General features: G+C 45.0%; 1 protein-coding gene across 1 annotated transcript; it reads right to left on the bottom strand.

Moving 5' to 3' along the window:
- Window positions 1-270: 270 nt before the first annotated feature.
- On the bottom strand, window positions 271-9,695 carry KLF6 (KLF transcription factor 6). The gene is made up of 4 exons (XM_064162571.1): window positions 9,204-9,695; window positions 5,653-6,226; window positions 3,806-3,929; window positions 271-3,374 (listed from the first exon to the last, which is right to left on the bottom strand). The coding sequence occupies exons 1-4, from the start codon at window positions 9,303-9,305 to the stop codon at window positions 3,323-3,325; spliced, it is 852 nt and encodes a 283-aa protein (XP_064018641.1). The 5' UTR covers window positions 9,306-9,695; the 3' UTR covers window positions 271-3,322.
- Window positions 9,696-11,970: the final 2,275 nt, after the last annotated feature.

Consider the following 11,970-nt stretch of genomic DNA (forward strand, 5'->3'; position numbering starts at 1 on the left):
TTGGAATAAAGGTGCAGTCTTGCAGTAACAATTGCATTAACTATTTATTCTGCTGCAACAAAAGATGAGTCAACAACAGCTCTGCAGATATGGAAGAACTTCTAGTTTCCCCTGCCAAAATTCCTCCCTCACCAGGGCTTGTCTCTCACAAAGGAGCCCGACACAAAAGTGTTTGTACCTGCGAGCAGGTGCCTGAAGGCACAGCATTGACATGGCTTGGTGCGTAGGACATCAGAGAGGAGAAAGATAAGGAAAAAAGCAGACACGTGATGCTGATAAGAATTTCTTTTTTATGTTATTCCAATAAAAAATACATTCATACAGAAATATAACAATCTTGCAAAAAACAATTTCAAATAAAATCTTGTAAAACAAAATCTTTACAAAAATCTTACAAAGAGATTCTTTAGATAACAGGGTGCTTCAAAAACAAAGAAAGAAAATCTCACTAATAGAAACTTTTTTTTTCTTCTTCTTAAATTTCAAGCAAAAACGGTTTTTTTTTATTTTTTATAGTCTTTTTTTTATTATTATTTTTATTTTTTTTTTTTTTTTTCAGCTTGATTGAGGCTCAGTTATCACCTGAACAAAATGTACTTACTTAAGAAAATTACAGGCATTTTGACATATGGCACACAGCCCCACCCCATCCACACAAGTCTGATGGTATTTCACAATTGAGACAAGCCAGTGCAAGTTTAATTTTTTTTTCCTTTTGGGGTTGTATTTTTTTTGTTGTTGTTGCTTGTTTCTTTCCTTTTTTTTTTTCTTTTTTGGTTTTTTTTTTTTTTGTTTCATTTACTTTGTTTATAAGAATTATGGCTAAGCCAAGGACAATGCAAACAAGGAGCTAAAAAAACCCCAAAAAACAGAACAACAACCATAAAACCACCACAACAAAACTCAACTTTAAATAGAAATTTCCCTTTTTCTGGGAAATTTTATTTGGGGGAAGAAAAAAAAATATTTTTTTTTAAAAAGTGCATTTTCAGGCAATTGAAACAAAAAAAAAAAAAAAAGTGAAATGAAAATTACTTAAGCCTGTGTGTTTCTTAGAACCAGATCACTTGCCCTTTTTTTCCCTTTTAACCACTTACCTACATACATTTCTGGGAAATTATAGCAAAATATTAGCATAGGAAGCAAGACCAATAATAAATAGGAAAAAAAAAAAAAAGAAACAGGTCACAAGTTTCATTGCATCAACTGTAGTGAGCTGGTTTAAAAAGAAAAAACAAAACCAAAAGGCAAAAGAAACCAAGTGAACTTACTGCTTTTGGACAGACTATTTCTACTCTAGGAAAAAACAGTCTTTACTTTAGCTGAACTATGTAAAATTAGAGCTCAACCACCACAACGACTAGCTCAACTCACAGGTCCTCCAGCAAGCTGGGAGGCCAAAACCCGAGTGCATTTCATCTGCACACAGCTAATATTCTTTTAGCATGCCAAGATTCGGTTCATATCATTCTTAAATGGCCACAGATACGCTATTCCAGACAAACCTAATCACTACAAAACACAGTCAGCAGTCTGAGGAGGACTGAATGCCAACAAAGCCTTTAGCATCCCATTAACAGCTAAAGGTAAAGCCTCTAAAAAAGAAAAAAGCTAGATTTTTTAACTATGATCATTCATTTCTTTGTCTCTTTAATGACCGCACTGCAGGGGGAAGAGGGAAGATTTTGACGGGCTGTGACAGTTTTTTTTTTTCCTCTAGCTATGTGTTCTAATTTTTTTCTTTTTCCTCTTAAAAAAAATATTTATATATTATCTATATATATACACACATACACAGACTGTACACACAAATATACAGACAATTATTTTTTTTCTGCCCACTTCTTTAAAAAGAAAGAAAAAAAAAAAGTAATATAGTTTCTTTCTGTATGACCAACAGATAGCTAGATATATAGATGTGAAATTTGTGCCTTTTAAGCAAATACATCTCTTTTTTAATACTTCTGTATCTTTAATATGTATGAAAACTTGACATATTAAGTACAGTTGGGGTGTGTATATACACAGTTGTTGTGCAAGGTGAATATAAAAAAAGTCTCAAGGTGGCAGAACTGGTCAGGTATTCAATTGGCATATGCATTATACTGTAACACAGTTAAATTAGAGTCTAAGTTAAACAAATACTGTACTGACATGAATGACTTTTCTCTATATTTGTCTTTGTGAAGGAGGACCCTGGAAGTAACCTTTTTTTGTTTCCCTCATATTATACATTTGATACAGTACAATGCCAGGTGAAAAGAGAGCCTTAATAAAGCATGCATCACCCATACCCCTGTATAAGACCCCCTGCAAGAGAAGGTCACTTGCATAAGGCACCATTATTAAGGTCAACAGTGCATTAACAGCTAGAAAACCAGAAGTTAGTCCTCAAGGCATAAATAAGAGAAAAATTAGCTGCATGAGAAAAATCAGTTTCTAACCAATAGTGGTTTTATCCACCCAACAGAAAAAATTATTCATGTTCCATACATTATGTAACATTAGACCAATTGTATTTTAGCTGCTCTTAACTGGAATCAAAACTGCAGTCCTGATTAAAGAATGGAAAAGCATATAGTTCCCCAGAACCATGCAATAACCTTTGTATTATAATGAAAAGTTATAGTTGTGTTACATTTGTAAATACACAGCTTATACAATGGATTACAAATGAGCTCTGTAGCAAGTAAAACAAGCTACTTGACACATTGCACGTTTAATAGCTGCACCAGACACCTAAAGCTCCTCTCACACAGGAACGGGGAGGTTCCCCCCATTTCCATTCTGGCATCCTGACTCTTTTTATCCCCCCCTCCCCCTCTCCCCTCTCTGTTTTCCCTCTAAAAAGGTGTAGACACCCCCTCCCCCCCACCCCTTGGAAATGATTGGTGGTCGTCCCATCTCACGAGATATTCCTCACATACAAGACATTCAGACTATTTTTTTTCTCTTACAGTTAGAAAACAACCACAAGAAAAAAAATGTGCCTCAGCATACAGTCATCAAGAGATCCTCATCGCATACAGTCGCCCAATCATTAACATTCTCAGTGCACATGCTCACGGCAAAGGCTTAGGAGCCACTCAGAAGGTTAGATACCAGTGTATGAGCCCAGGAAACCCCAAACATCACACACCGTGGTTGCTATGCCGTTTCTTACATGACTTATTAGCCCTCAAAAGACCTGCAAGGAAGTGAGGTCCTGGAGGCAACTGGGTAGGGTGCAAAATGGCATGCTTTGGCTGGAACACGCATCCCTCTGCTCAAGGCTCTTCAACCTTGACGCCTCTTAGCCCGCAGGATTCACCTCTTGACCCATTCAGAGGTGCCTCTTCATGTGAAGGGCCAGGTGGTCAGACCTGGAAAAACACCTGCAAGGCAAGAGTCAGGTTGAGCATTAGCCCATGGCTGCTGGCACACACGATGTGATACGCATGGCTGAGGCATCCCCCTGGCTCTGCTCCTCCACAACATGGCTGGTGGAAGAGGAATTTGGCATTCCCTGGATACATGGGAGCACTCGAGGTGTCTGTGGGAACCTGGGAGATCTGCAGTTGAGTGGTAAAACCAAGGACTACTCAACACCCATCTGCAACCCCAGGCTACCAACCACATCCCAGTGATTGGTTAAATGAAAGTTTGCTGGGTTTTTTTCCCAGTCTTTTTCCATTATTTACACAATAATCCCTTAAATAGTTGCATTCTCAAATCATTCCTTCAAAAGTGAAAAGCAGCCTAGATGCACTTCCCAACAGGCATTAAAAATAACTATGATTTTAAAAGGTGCATTTCAATCACATACCTGTCACAGTGACTACATTTAAAAGGCTTGGAACCAGTGTGCTTTCTGAAGTGTCTGGTTAATTCATCACTTCTTGCAAAACGCCACTCACACCCTTCCCATGAACATCTGTAAGGCTTTTCCCCTAGAAAGAAAGAAGAATAGATATTAGTCATGACTTCATTCAAAGAAAGGTAGGTACCATCCCATTCATCTCCTATGTAAGCCTCCTCCACCTCCCAAAGACAGCCAATTTTGTTTAACCTGTCTGAATGCTTCAAAACATAAAGGCAAAGAAGGCTTGCAAAAGTCACACTACTTCACTATTTGGCTGCAACAACACATCAAATAACCTCATTCTTATTAAAAAAAAGAATGTGATTTCTCAAGCTGACAGGAAACAAAAGAAAGGCAACCTTCTCCCACTCCTGTTCCCCCATACTGGCAGGCTTACTCCCAAACAGGTATCATTCACCTCCTAAAGGTGACTGAAGGCAGCACAGCTAGGCTTCAAAATGCAATTAGGCTACCGTATCGCATCCAAGTCCTCTGTCCCTCACTCATCTGCATAACCTCCTTTCTGCTGAGCCACAGCCACATAATCTTGGAAAAGCCTGCACACCACTTTTAAAACTGTTATTTCAGCACTCAAGAAATACCACTTCCATTCACAGGAACGCTGTCAGCCAGACAGCACCAGCATGACAGTTCTGCAATACTTCTGAGGCTAGCAGCTATTTATGTCTGCTCAACCACCACGGTTTCAGTGGAAGTTGTTCTTTCCTCTTGAAATAATCTTGTTTTATCTGACTTCTGCATGACAACAGGAGCCCCCGAGCTTGCTCTGACTTCCCATAAAAGCCACAAAATGCTGAGCTCATGAGACAAAAACAGGATCTTTTCCGTGAATTCTCTTTCCACATCTTGAGGGGGATGGGGTGGGGGGAAACTACATCCCTGTAGAGGTCTTTGGATTGGTACATCAAGAGTGTCAGGCTAATTCCTCACGTTAAACGATGACTGTTGAGCCAAGGCACAGCTTTGCACATTCAACTGCTGTCATCAAGAGATGTCAAATAATAAAGCTCAAACCAGCAAATCAGCAGGCTGCTTCAACCATAAAATATTTACACAAGCCCTGAATGTCTATCTTCCTTGCTTTCTTTCCCAGCAACGCACAGGATGTTATTTTTAGTTCATGTTCCATAACAATAAAATGCTGCTGCTGCTCAGTACTTTGGGATTGAATCGTACCAAAATTGCTACATTTCTATGACACCAACCAGGCAGTTATGATAGAAGGACTACAACACACTGTGGCTTTTCAGGATTTTTGTCAGAAAACAATGGCACAAAAGTGTTTGGCAGTTTATGAACGGGGATGTCAGATTTGCAGGCCTGGGGATGCTCGACTGGACAGGCCCAGTGCAGGCCAGTCCATGAAGAGGAGCTCTTGCAGTAGCCAGAATCTGGCTGGATTTGAGATACAGCGTTCCCTTGTTTGCAAGAAGTCTCAGCTCCCTCCCACTTTACAAATAATCATCAATAAAGCTCTGGTATGCATTTGGGCCAGACCCTTGCTCCTGGAGGCCACAAGCCACTGCAGCTCCCAGACTATGGCCTACATAGATGAGTGGCTCCCATTGGCACCGGTAGAGGCTAATCTACCGTCAACCATCTCAGCTTCAGCTCGCTTAGAACCAGAGCGAGGAAGTGATGCTGTCCCTGCTGGTAAACCTCCACTGCTGTTACATCATCTCTCCAAACCTGGGCTCCCACCCAGTGATTGTGTAACACGGTGACACCACCAGGGTCAGGGGTATTCCCTACAGGACTTGCCAGCTCTCAGTAAGCGCAGGGTTACTAACCTGTATGAGTGCGCTGATGTGCTTTCAGATGTGAACTTTTGGTGTAAACTTTCCTGCAGCCATTAAAATGACACCTGTGAACACGTCTTCTGCCATCTGGCGAGGTGTCACCGTTGGTGGGTGTACCTTTTTCTGCAGTCTTTCCAGCGGTACCGGTACGAATTTTCCCCGGTGAATGCAACTCACCCGGCGTACAATTCCATAGCTGGGAAGAAGGCTCTTTGCTCAGCTCAGGAGATGAAGGGGGAGTGGAAGTGACAGACGAACTCAAGTTTCCTGAACTGGCTAAAACATCGCTTATAGGGTCAGAGGTAAACTTTGTCGTGGGCGAGAGCTCCTCAGAGCTGTCTGAAGATTCGCTGCTGACGTCTGAATTTGAACTGTTGGTCTCTAAGTTCTGACTAGTAAGATTGTCCTCTTTTGGGACACACGTGTTCTTCAGTTCAGATTCCTCCTTTTTTTCCCGTGCCAGAATAATTTTGGTCCAGAGATCCTCTTGGCTATCAAATTTGATTTCAGATGCAGACACGTAACAGGGCTCGCTTTGAAGATACCGCTCCAGCTCCAAACATGTCTAGGTGAAAGAGAAGGAAGAAAAATGAGGAAAAGTTAAAAGCTTTGCTTAAAAATAAAGCCAATTGTATTTCACACTTGAAAATGCATGCAGGAATGTAGTACATTCGATTTGAGGTCTCCAGGTTCAAAACAAATTAGAGGCTCCTCCAGCCATAACTAGGTGACTGTTACCATGAAAAGAAATCAGAGCTGGGCAGGAGTTCAAACGCGCAGCTGAAGGTGCAAATCAGCGTTGGTTTCCAAAATAGCATTCTAATGAGTCAGTGAAATTATCACCACTCATAAAAATCTGTGTTTTCAGTAGGCTGTTGTTGAAAAGGACCATAGAAAACCACAACAAATAATGACACTTCACTCCTGTGCCTTGTCTAATTTCAAGTTGTTTTCTATCTCTCTCACACAAACACCAGCCTGAAAGGACCCAACCGAACACAATGTGCTCTGACAGGCAGTTAAAACCCAAACGCTGTGTCAGAAAACAAAGCCACATTTCAGCATGGCTGCAGAGCTGCCGGCCTGTCTTCTGGGGACATCAATGGAGCAGCAGACATCCTCCCATTTCCTGTGCATGAGAACACACAGCACACTCGACTTTCAAAGAATGTCATTTCCAAGCGTGCTGGCATGCACGCCACAGAACTTAAACTGCTCCCATGCGTGTTCAGAGGAACACCAGGAACTTCAACAACAGAGGAGAAGCGGGGGGGAAAAGTTCCAGAATGGAAATGTCCTGTTCTATAGGATGCAAAACGGGAAATTACTCTGAGGTCCTGCTGGGAGTCCCACAATGAACAAGAACTTTATCTACTGGCCAAGAGTGCAACTGTATGAGTCATCTCTCTCTCTCTTTCACGCAATGCCAAAGGAGACTTCCTTTTAAAACCCTGACCATCTGCCAAGAAAGTACTCTGTTCAAATATACATGCAACAGTACATGGACAACTTCCTCCCCCCCACCACCTCATTCCCCTTTTCTCTGTGAAACAAAACACAACAAAATCCAAAACCATCTTAAATGGGTGAAGCTGTGATTTTCAATTTCCATTCACCCTGCTGACTTTAGCCATTTTCAGAGAACAAAAAAAGGCTAAGAACTGTTTATGGCAACAAGCTAATGTTCTGGGGTTATTCTTTCCACTACAGGAAACGATCCACATGGAAACACTGCACAGAAAATGGACACACTAAGTTTCCGTATCAAACCCCACTTAATTTTAGCAAGATCGTCTCTTTCAAGCCCAGTAGCAAAACCTGATCCCAAATGCCATACATTCCTCTCAGAGCCCCTTCCCATCTGCCCAAGAGCAGAGCCACCATGAGAGCAGCCTCCTTTCTTCCCCAGCACCGCTCCAGTGAAATGGGTCACATGCTCTGGCCAGGCTGGGAATGGGGGCAAAAATCGGGGGGAACAACAAACTCCGATCAACCTGAGAAGACAAACCTGCCACCGCTCATAACACTTGTGTGTCTACACTTAGGCAACCGGGTTGCCATGCATGTCAGAAACGAGGCTTCGATAAGGACAACACAACAGCGTCTTGATCTTCCGTGAAAACAGCTTAGAAAAAAAACATTTATTAAGATCTTGTTGAACTTTCCTATTCCCGGCTAATTTAAATTCCTTATTAGGTAGACTAGTAATGGGGACCGGAGTGAAGCTCTCTCCGACTTTAAATGCCTCTGAAGGCTACTGGGAACGAGGGCTGGCCCTTCGCCAACAGCCCAAATGCCTGAAGGAAACTACTTAGCTCCATTTCAATCACGTACTACGAAGCTGCCTCTCTGAGAAGGGAAAGGGAGGAGGGAAGAGGAAAAAAAAAACAAAACCCAAACGCCAAAAAACCAAACCAAGGCACTGCATACAATTAGTAGGCATGTGAAGGTTGTAACACTTTGCATTTCAACCTCCTCGGAAAAGCTCTTTCCTTCTTCTGAAAAGCCAGAAATTATTTGCTCTGGTCACTGGGGCTGAGCAGCTCCCGGCCGGGGAGCAGAGCCAGAGGCCCCTACCCCGGGACCCGCAGAAACGGCAGGAGCTGCGGGGGCCACTGACATCCCGGTGCCTTAGCCAAACTGAGGAAGGAAAAAAAAAAATAAAAAGAACAAAAGAAAGCAGCAAAATATGTCCATTAAAGGGAAAGAGCCTCCGTTCTTCCTCCTTCCCGATCAAGGCAATTAGCAGAAAGGGATCGCTGTCATATGACTGACAACTCACGGACTCGGGCAAAGCTCCCTACGCTGGCAAACAGCTGCCTTACATACATACGTACACATGCAGACACATAGAGACGTGTACACACGCTCCTGGTAGGGCTTTTCCCATCATCGCCAGGGAAAATAAAGTAAAAATTAAAAAAAAAAAACAAAACACAAACAGAAAAATAAACAAAACCAAACACCACCATTAAAAAAAAAAAAAAGGCAACGAAAAAAAAGCACACCAAACGCAGCAAGGGGCGAATAGCAGCCCTTGGCCAAGGCAGGGAGCTCGGATGACAAGACCCAGCTGTGGAGTTTGGACCGGGTACAAGCGCAAAACTTTTGCCAGGTCTCGGTGTGGAGCAGGCGGGAGCGGAGCGCCAGGCTGGGCTCCGCTGCAAGAGCGCGGAGTGGAGCGGCCGGGCCGGCCGAGCTCGGCTGACAGCCCCTCGCAGGCTGTGGCGGAAAGACGGAGGGCTGCAGCTCGTCACCTCCATTCGGGATTATTTCCTCAAAGCTAATTTACTCAAACCCAAAACATCTGCTCCAAAACATCTCTACACATTTGTGCTTAATTCTCCCCGACCTCCTCGGTGACACATGGGCTTTTTTTTTTTTTCCCTAAAAAACCAAAACAACAACAACAACAAAAAATCCGTTTATCCTTTAATACGGATTAAAAAAAGAAAAAAAATCACAAAAAATCCCCAAAACAAAGCCAAAAACAAACCCAAACACAGCCCGACGACACCACTACCACCGACATCCTCGTTTACCTGTTGCCAATATTCCTCCAGGGACGGCAAGGCTGAGAAGTAACCCGTGTCGTGCACAATCTGGAGTTCCTGGAAGATGCTGCACATTGGGAGAACATCCATGTCTCAAGTTGCAACAACAAAGTCAGTGCTGGTAACCAAAAATGCAGATGCCTCCTTTATGTGCAGGGGTTGAGGGGGGTGTGCGGGGGGGTGTCAAACCTCTGCTCTCAGTTTCCAAGCCCCCCCCCCCTTCCTCCAGAAGAGAAAAAAAAAATTGTACAGATACAGATATATATTAATTCCTTGTGGAGCTTAGGGAGGAAAAAAGACCCAAAGTTTCATGCAAAGTTTAATTGCACAGCAAAGCCGGACGTCTCCCGAGGCGGCCGCGGCGGCTCTCCCCTCCTGCGGCCGGCGGCGGACCCTTGCGCAGGAGCGGACCCAATATTTGCAAACACGGCGCTGACTGCGAGTGCAACCCCCTGCGAAACTTCCCTATTCAAAGCTCTGCCCGGCCGCGCCGCCGCCCCGCCCCCCGCGCCCTCCCCCGCCCCGCGTGATCCCATTACGCCGCCCGCCGCCGCGGCCCAATCTCCGCCACGCACTCCGCGCCCCGCGTGCCAATGATGTCAGAGCCGCCCAATCGCCGCGCGGCAGGCATCGCGGCTCCTCCTGGCGTGACCGAGCCTGGCCGTGACGGCTCCCGCCATTGGCCCGATTCGAAATTCGCTCCCTCCTGATTGGCGAGCTCGGCGGCAGGCTATTTTTAGCAGGGTATAAAGCGGCGAAGCGGCTGCGTTTTTGGAAGGGGAGGTGTGTGCTTGTGCTGCGGCCGCGCCAGAGCTGCCTGCGAGGGGGAGGGGAGCAGGAGGCATGGCGCTGCGCTGCTGCCGGCGGCCGCGGAGGGCGCTGCGGAGCCGCCCGCGGCCTCTGTGAGGGGGGCAGTAGGTTGCGGCAGAGCCTTCCCCTCGGCCATAGGGCCTCCCTGTGTGAGGCGCCTGGTGCGGGGGGGCCGAGGTAGCTTTACAGTCTCTGGGCTTTGTGCTTGCCCGGTCCCTCAGCGGCCTCGGGGTGTCCTGCGTCCCCAGAGTGGGGGCGGGGAAGGGATGTCACCCTGGACCCCTCGACGGCACCTTCCCCGCAGAGTTTCAAGGCAAAATCGGTATACTCCACATGTCCCATGGATGGCGCTTTCCTAGTGAGCAGGAGGGCTAGAAAGTTACATTGTCTGCCAAGGATACCCTTGGAGAGAGCCACTTTGACAGAGCAGTGACAGAGGCGTGCTGCAGCACAGCACGGTGGGAGCTGTGAGGGGCTCCGACAGGACTACAAAACCACCCCCGTGGTGGGGCACGCTCCTCACCCACAGCCTTGGGCACTGCTTCTCCAAGAAGAGTTTGCTCTACCCAAGTGGAGATGTTTGTGTGCTGGGTTTTGGAGCAGCAGCGTTTTCAAGATTAGACCTGTCAATGACCTGTCTTAATATCATTTTGAAAATAGAGTTGTTGGCTTACAAAGGAGTTTTTAAGATTAGACCTGTCAATGACCTGTCTTAATATCATTTTGAAAATAGAGTTGTTAGTTTTCCCAAGGAATATCCAGCACGTGAAACAAGCACTCCTGAGGTGTTTCTTTAATGGAAGGACTTCTAATTTTCTCATCATCATCTCAAGTTATTTCCATCTCCCTGCTTTTCTCTGTATCTTGCTAGTTACCTCCAGATGGTAAATAAAATGTATGTTTCTTCTGCCTGCTGTCTTGCATGAGCTAGTGATCGCAGATGTGACAGTATCACTCTGGCTTTTCATCCTCTAGCCCCTCATAAGCTATTAATATAGCAACTCTGTGAGCAACTGGTCTCCCATGCTGGGTTCTCCTGTGTCTACCAACCCCCAAAAAAACCCAAATGCTGAAGGTCAGAGTGTTATTTTATGGTTAGAAAAAGAAGACTCAAACCATCTAAATCCAGGCAACTAAGATCACTTGGTTTAGTCAGTAGAATCATAGAATCAACCAGGTTGGAAGAGACCTCCAAGATCATCCAGTCCAACCTAGCACCCAGCCCTAGCCAGTCATCTAGACCATGGCACTAAGTGCCTCACCCAGGCTTTTCTTGAACACCTCCAGAGACAGTGACTCCACTACCTCTCCTGGGCAGCCCATTCCAATGTCTAAGTTTTCCCTGAACTGATCTGAGCCTTCACTAGAAACTCATCTCACTCCACGGGGTTTGTGCCCCAGCAACAGCATGTTCCCCACCTCCCCTTGGTGTGCAGTGACTGGTTTTGCACTTTACCCAGGGGACTGCTGCTTTCACATGCTGTCCTTGCTGTGTTAGGGACTTCAGGCCTGGATGCAGCATTCCAGGTGAAGTCTCACCAGAGCAAAGTGTCAAAATCACCTCTCTGGATCTGCTGGCAATGCATCTTTTGATACAGTAATTCTTGACATGGCCTCAGGTGGCACAAACAAATATATATCTAAAACTGCCTTGTGGACAGCAGGTAGTGCAGACAGGCTTGTGTCAACTTGTGGCCAAAGCTAGGTACTCTGAAGAAAAAGGGCAGAAGGAAAAACAAAAAGCCTTCTTAAGCAGATGAATTATACACCTTACTTGAGCCTGTATGTGGCTGAGTGGAGTCAAATGTTTTGTGTCCTGAAGTGCAGTGTGGGCTCTGGTCAAATGTGACCTGATAACATAGCACTGGAAATCCTCCATTGTTAACTGCCACACCACAGCTTGGGAGAGGAATTTTTTTCAAGTGTATTGACAGTGAATGCGGTT

The sequence above is a fragment of the Pogoniulus pusillus genome, chromosome 23, assembly GCF_015220805.1.
Source record: "Pogoniulus pusillus isolate bPogPus1 chromosome 23, bPogPus1.pri, whole genome shotgun sequence".
In the NCBI taxonomy this organism is placed as follows: domain Eukaryota; kingdom Metazoa; phylum Chordata; class Aves; order Piciformes; family Lybiidae; genus Pogoniulus; species Pogoniulus pusillus.